Source organism: Propithecus coquereli, unplaced genomic scaffold (genome assembly GCF_000956105.1).
Source record: "Propithecus coquereli isolate 6110/MARCELLA unplaced genomic scaffold, Pcoq_1.0 Scaffold113, whole genome shotgun sequence".
Taxonomy (NCBI): Eukaryota; Metazoa; Chordata; class Mammalia; order Primates; family Indriidae; genus Propithecus; species Propithecus coquereli.
The window spans coordinates 3,522,771-3,530,827 of NW_012135303.1; the positions used below are offsets into that span (position 1 = coordinate 3,522,771).

Below are 8,057 nucleotides of genomic sequence, written 5' to 3' on the forward strand. Positions count from 1 at the left end.
TATATTTTAATTTCTCTGCTAATTTATTGAGGATGAATATGTCATATTATATTTATTTATCATATTATTAATGGATATTTGGGTTTTTTCTAGTTTTTGGCTGTGATGAATAATGCCTCTATGAGCATTCTTTTACATGTCTTTTGGTATACATATGCATGCATTCTGTTGGGAATATATGTAGGAATGGAATTCCTGGATTATAATTATGTATATGTTATACTTAAGTACATAATACCCAACAGTTTTTCAAAGAGGGTATACTAATTTATATTTCCACTGGCAGGATATTAGAGTTCTAGTTACTCCACATTATTGTCACTTGGTATTGTCAGTCTTTATTTTTAGCCATCTGAGGGATGTGTAGTGGTATCTCTTTGTGGTATTAAGTTTCATTTCACTGATGACTAATGAGGATGAGCTCCTTCCAAACGTTTATTAGCCATTATAACTCTTTTGCGAAGTGCCTGTTTGAGTCTGTTTCCCATTTTTCTATTGGGTTGTCTACCTTTTTCTTATTGATTTGTATAAATCTATATTAGTAAATAAATTTATATAGCATATTAGTATATATCTAGATATAGGCCCTTTGTCAGTTATACTATACATGTTGCAAATATCTTCATCCACTCAGTGGCTTATATTTTCACTTTTCAAGTGGTGTCTTTTGATAAACAGAAGTTATGAACTTTAATGTAGCTAGATATATTGAACTTTTTCTTTGTGGTTCTTTTTTAGAAATCTTCTACCCTGAAGTCATAAAAATATTCTCGTATGCTATTTTCTAATTGTTTTATTGTTTTGCCTTTAACATTGAGATTAACAGTTCACCTGTAACTGTTTTTCGTGTGTATGGTGTGCGGTATGGGTCAGGTTTTCTCCCTTCCCTCACCTTCTCTTCCCATCTCTGCCCACCCTTCTTCATTTTCTTCTTCTCTCTCTCTCATTCTTTTCTGGACAGATACTTCCAGGTATTCCAGCTGAGAGTGTCTTTTCCTCACTATTCTACAGTGCCAACTTTGTTACAAATGAAGTGTCTATAAATGTGTGGATCTGTGTCTAGACTCTCTGTTCAGTTTCTTTGGTATATTTATTTTGCCTGGAGGAAAAATGTTTTTATAAAGCCTAATAATTTTATTAGGACATGTCTTGGCATTGATAATTTTCCCGGACACATAGTAGGTCCTACCCATATGTAGATTTTTCTCTTATTACTTATAAATTTTCTTGGATTGTAATTTTAAATATTAATTCTTTCCCATTGTTTTGTTTTTCTTCTTCAAGGATTTCTTGTTTGCCCTACCTTCCAGTTCAACTGCTTTTCTCTGACTCTATACTTCTTTCTCTATCTCATTTTCATTCTCTTCATTGGTTTATTACCTTTTTCAATGCCCCTTATCAAGTTTTCATTTTGATTAATACTACTTTGGGCACCTTGCAATTTATTCTTTGTTTCTGAGATGGTTTGTCTTTTTAAAAAATTTCTTTCCTTGAGTTGATCAACACTCATTTCATTTTTTCTTTCTTGTTTTTGGTTGATCTTTGTTTTAATTGTGAATTGAATTGAATTGAATTTGTGATTGTAGGTTTTTAAAAAGAATCTCCAAATGCTTATTTGAAGATATTTAATTCAGTTTGAAATTTTATTTTATAAGTTATTTTTGTTCTGTGGTTATTTTGGGGGGAGAATTTTTATCAGCTGAAAATTTCCCCCCATTTTTTTTTTATAATAGCTCTTACTGGAGTTAGTCTGATTTTCCTTACTCCTAGTCATTTCTTGAGCTTGGTTTAACTGTACCCCCTTCTTTCAGTGTATTGAAATGCAATTTCTTAAATGGATGAAGTTGTAATTAATAGGAGGTGAGGGGGAAGGGTGAGCATGACCTACAGTTCTATTTTGTTTGTTTGGTATCCTTAATTTTCCCCTCTTATATTCTTCTTTCTCTTCACTGCCATGTATACAAAGGATACCTCTTCTCTGTCTCCTTCCCTCCAGCAGCAGTGCTCATCTGAGGAATCTACTTCTGGTCCTTCTCCATCAGGTCCCTTCTCTATAGCCATTGTTGTGAACTACCAAGTTCTAGACCTGTGCTCAGAATTTTACACTTAGTGTTGAATTTTTTTTCTCAGGATAATTTTGTCTATGCTTCATGTTCCCCACTCCTCTCTGCTCATTTCCAGTCTTTTAAGATTTCTCTTCCCTGTTCTCTGTCCCCATAAGTTTGTAATCATGTCAGAAGTTCCAGTGAGAGCTCTGTTGGAATTTGTATTTTATTTCTCTACTTACAGGAAATCTGAAGTTTGTGATACTCTCTCTCCTAGTAATTCTGGAGGCATGTGTCTTGTGTGGTTTTATTTGTACTCCTTGTTATATTTGAGTAGACATTCAGATTTAAGGTGTCTCCTATACTAGACCAATTGAAACTCTCTCCTTATCAACTTTTCAAGATATCCTACTATTTGTTCACGCTCTTAACAAACTGAAGAACTAATTGTTCACACTACTATGGACTTGTCTCCTCTTTCATGATACCCTTAATTATTTTATATTTAAATGTGTATATTTTAATTTCTCTGCTAATTTATTGAGGATAGGGATGAGTTTCTCAATCATATTAATATCCCACTACCTAGAGTACCTGGTACTTACTTGATACTCATAAAATAATTGTTGAGTTGAATTAACCTTTTACCTAGTTATATTCTTCTTCTACCTCTTAAGTCTTAATTTATTTACATTATAGATGCTGAGAAAAACTCTTAAAGGGGCTGTTACTGAAGAAGTGGTAACAGCACCTGAGACACCAACTTTAGTACCATTTGGAGATGTGGTATGTATGATTAACCCTCAAGAAACATGTACAAATTATTTATTATTTGATATGAAGAATAATGTTTATTATTGGTAATCAGAAGTTATGTGCAGAAAATAGTGCTCTCTTATAATATATTCATGAATTTTTTATTTTTATGAGTCAGAAAAACATTGTAATAATCACTGAAATTATAGAAAACATCCTTATTCACAGAAATATTAATAATGTTTTCTATACTAAGGATTCCGAAATCTAGTTCCATCAGAATCACTTGGGATGCTTTTTTAAAAACATTGATTTTGGGCCCCACTTAAAATCTCCTAACTCAGAGTCTCTGAGGGGCCTAGGAGTCAGTAATTTTACTGAGCTCTTCAGGTGATTTATTGCTTGATTGTGCTAAAGTTGATCCTGCACCTCTCCCCTATCCAAAAAAACCAGAAACAAAAGTATACTCTTATCACTCATACATACAGACGAACAGGCAAACAGACAGACAGATACACACACACACACACACACACACACACACACACACACACACACACACGCATGCGCATACACACACACAAAGGTAGGACTTAATACCTGGGTTGAGAACCAGAAAAATGTGTTATTCTATTTTGGGTGCTTCAAAGTATAGACTAAGACATGAAGATCTATGTGCATTTATTATAGAACTGTCAAATATCATGGCATTCATTTACAGTTATCTTTATTTCCTGAACACTATTAGAACAGTCACTGGGTATGAGATAAGAATTTTTCTTGTCCCTCTTCTATATCTCCTATTATATACAGTGTTTAATATAATGTTTCTGCTGTTTTTACATGATTTTTAAGACTAAACGTGGCTAAATGTATTTGGCTAATACTCATCTTAGAATTCAATTATTCCTGCATTCATTTTGTATTTGATTTTATGGTAAAGCACAAGATATAACTTTCTCTAACATTTAGAAAAACTTTGTGCAAGGGAGGATATTTTATAGTCCCTGGCATGTTACAGCCAATGAATGATTGTTGAATGACTAAAGTGGTTTTAGGATACTAGATAAAAGCGCTTGTATGAAACAAAGCGTGTTTCTTATTTTTATATGCATGATGCTGTATTTTATCAGTTCTTACCTAATATAAAATAAAAATGATTGAAAGAGTGATGATCAGATTTAAATTAACAGTGAATTATTCTTTTGCTTTGTGTTCTTGTTCATTTTGGGTTTACTTTGAACACACCCTGCCCATTTTTATTCTGTATTTCTGCTTTCTGATGTTTTCTATTAATATTAACTAGATATTTCTAATGAGAAACAATATTTCTCGTGAAATATTGTTTTTTAAAAATAGAATTTAGTGTAAAGTGGAAGAAAAGTTAACTTTTTAAAAATGCACATTCACTGTCTGTGTTTTGTTTTGATTGTTGTAGGTTGGCTGCCTGGCTATTCATATAAGGAATTGCAGACATTTTACGACTAAGAGTATCCTTTCTTTTGATTTAAGAATCATAGGATAATTATGTCTCACGGTTTCAGTTATCCATTACTGCATTACAAACCACTCCAAAACTTAGTGGCTTAAATCATTAACCATTTTATTATCTATCACTACCTGTGCATTCACTAGGTGGTACTTCTGCTTCACAGTGTAACAGCTTGGGCTGCTGTCATCTGGCAATTCAAAGGGTTGGAATATCCAAAATGGTCCATTTACATGTCTGGTGTTTTAGTGGGATGCATAGAAGGCTAGACCTAGCTGGGAAGCTGAAATAGTTGGACCTTTCTCTCTTTCCATGTAGTCCCCTTATCTTTCTTTTTCCTGCATTAATTTTGATTAAAAAATATATTACAGTAACATATATATAAAACTGATCTTTATTACTCAAACTTTTGATATCCCCTTAAATTTTGTGCCCATCCTAGTCACGTTCCATTACATTTTATTGGTTAAAGTAGTTGCAGGGCCAGTCCAGATTAAAGGGCAAGGGAAATAAACTTCACTTTTTGGTGTGGGAGTAACAAAAGATTTTTGGCCATCCATAATCCACCTCAATCACCGTATACATTAAAGGAAAAATACATGTCTTCTTGTATAATAATGCTAATTTATTTGTAAGTAATAATTGTGCTTCTCTTAAACATTTTTAAAGGATTTATTAATATTTTATATTGATGCATTTAATGAAGCTGAGTGCTTATTTTTAGATTTATCATGGTATAAAACCAATCTCATTATAGAGATTTGGTGTTCCCTTCTTATATAAAAATTTTTTTAAAAAGAATCCTAGATAAAGAGATTTTTGAAGATAATTAGTTAAATCATGAAAATGAAATTGTTTTAATCCATGGATAACAACACAGACCAACATAGTATAAATGAAGTATATACTGAAGAGAATTAGAGAGTAGAACACTTTGCTCTTATCTTAAAATTAAAAATAAATTATTCTCAAGTGACATTTTTCTAATTTTTTGAATTCTACATAATTATACTTAGAAAAAAATTTCAACTATGTTTTGCAAATATAGTTGAAGTCACCTTGAAATTAATATATAGAAAAATTTGCAAAGGAATTATGATGGAAATGTGAGGATAAAAATATGACAAGTGATCTAAGGCAGAATCAACTTTCTTTTCGTACTTAAATTGTGTCTACTAGTGATGGGCTAAAATACTATTTTAAAAGACTTTTTTCTATTGCTTAATGTACTTGATTGATTCTTAATTTGGTTTGAATTGTTTAATGGATTCATTTTTATTATGTGTTATTGTTCAATTACAACAGAACTTATTTCCTAAATATGATCCTATTTTCAGTCAATTTTCGGCGTTACACTGATTTATTCATTCGCATTTCAATAAACAAAGTTGTGAAAAGTACAAAAATTTGTAGCTTGCTAGCCACAAACAATGCAAAGAATGTTGCAATTAAGTTTGATGAAGTGAAGTATTTTTCTGTACAGGTAATGCTAATATCTCTTCTATATATTAGATTGTCTCTTCATAGTTCCAAATATTTACCCCAATTATATTAATATCTTTTTAAAAAGTGGGTATTTTACAGTATTCTATTTTGATACGATGGGCTGTAGTGTTTTTGTTTTTTTTTAAATGAACAGTTTACTGCAAAATGTGTAATCTCTGTGGGCTTCTTCCCTGAGATGTTACTGTCTGTAGTTTTGGGTGTTTATTATGCATGTATTTTTCTCTATCTTACTCTTTCCTTCCCATCTACCATTTTCCACCCTATTTTTTTTTTCATTTCCTACCCCTTTCCTTCTCTTCTCTCTTGTATTCTCCTTATATAGATTTTCTCTAATTATTTTTGCATGGATTAACATATTGAATCTTTATAACAATGACCCCAAAACATATGTACATATGTATATATTCATGCATGCACACACACTCTTACTATCATCCTTGTTTTACAGATGAAGAAATAGGTTAAAGGTGTGGTTAAAGACCTTTCATAAGGTCATAGAGCTAATAAGTGGTGGAGCTGCATATAGGCATTGTGGCTTCAGACCACACTTCATTAAACTGCCTCTCACATACCTGAACTTACTATATTTCTGTTTACAGTTTAGCTTCTTAGAATCTTAAATGTATTTCAAAGCTTTCTTTAAAATGAGTAACACTATTCCATGCAGCTGCAGGATTCATTGATTTGTCCAGTTGTTTCCTAATATTTTATTACATTAGTTGAATTTTAGTGAAAGCCTAAAGTATTTTCTCTATGCTCCATATTTTTTTATAGAGTTTATTTTGTTTAAATGTTAAGGAGTTTTTTTTGTTTTTATTTTGTTTTTTTGAGACAGAGTCTAGAGTGCCTTGGTATCAACCTAGCTCACAGTAACCTCAAACTGCTGGGCTCAAGCAATCCTCCTGCCTCAGCCTCCGGAGTAGCTGGGACTATAGGTGTGCACCAGCTAATTTTTTCTTTTTTTAGTAGAAACGGGATCTCACTCTTGCTTAGGCTGGTCACTGTGCCCACCAAGTGTTGGGTATTAAGTGTAGTCTTTTGAGCGTAGGTTTAAAAAACAGCAACAAAAAACAAGGCATAGTTTTGCTGGAGGCGATGTGTACTGTTTCTTTTACTTTGCGAATAGTTTCCCTAAGCTTCATTGCCAAGTTCTCAAGAATTTGGGGAATATTTAAATAATTTAAATAAATTTAAATAAAACTTGAAACTTTAGTACTTGAAAATAATGTAAAGTACATAATAGGGTACTTCATTAGCATAATCAAAAATTTTTTCCTATATTTCTTTAAATAGGCACTATTAATTTAAGCACATTGAGAAGAGAGTTTTAATCGACTCAGAAAATTTGGGAATTACTTAGTAATAATTATGTAGAAAATTGTATAAGCAAAGAAGCATAAAAAAGCAAGATACATGTTAATTCCAGGACAATTTTTAAATGATACAGGAAAGAAAATATAATCATTGTAACTATATTGTTAAACTCTGGATGGCAGTTACGCATATAAAATAATGTAAACAGTAAGTATTGATCTAACAGAGGCAAGTTATATATTAGAGGAATGGAGAGAAGAGAAATACGAAAATTTTGTGAGAAGGGTGTTGAGAGCTAATATTTTGCTTCTACAATAAGCAGTCAGTTTTTTTTTTTTTTTTTTTTTTTTTTTTTGAGACAGAGTCTAGAGTGCCTTGGTATCAACCTAGCTCACAGTAACCTCAAACTGCTAGGCTCAAGCAATCCTCCTGCCTCAGCCTCCGGAGTAGCTGGGACTATAGGTGTGCACCAGCTAATTTTTTCTTTTTTTAGTAGAAACGGGATCTCACTCTTGCTTAGGCTGGTCACTGTGCCCACCAAGTGTTGGGTATTAAGTGTAGTCTTTTGAGCGTAGGTTTAAAAAACAGCAACAAAAAACAAGGCATAGTTTTGCTGGAGGCGATGTGTACTGTTTCTTTTACTTTGCGAATAGTTTCCCTAAGCTTCATTGCCAAGTTCTCAAGAATTTGGGGAATATTTAAATAATTTAAATAAATTTAAATAAAACTTGAAACTTTAGTACTTGAAAATAATGTAAAGTACATAATAGGGTACTTCATTAGGATAATCAAAAATTTTTTCCTATATTTCTTTAAATAGGCACTATTAATTTAAGCACATTGAGAAGAGAGTATTCTTTTGCTTTGTGTTCTTGTTCATTTTGGGTTTACTTTGAACACACCCTGCCCATTTTTATTCTGTATTTCTGCTTTCTGATGTTTTCTAT

At 32.1% G+C, this 8,057-nt stretch overlaps 1 protein-coding gene across 1 annotated transcript in view; it reads left to right on the top strand.

The window, feature by feature from the left end:
* The window catches only part of ALS2CR11 (amyotrophic lateral sclerosis 2 (juvenile) chromosome region, candidate 11), a 230,230-nt gene that overhangs the window by 13,064 nt on the left and 209,109 nt on the right, over positions 1-8,057 (top strand). The window contains 3 exon segments of the mRNA XM_012655124.1: positions 2,745-2,831; positions 4,240-4,291; positions 5,628-5,773. Of these exon segments, the coding sequence (XP_012510578.1) occupies positions 2,745-2,831; positions 4,240-4,291; positions 5,628-5,773 (285 nt within the window).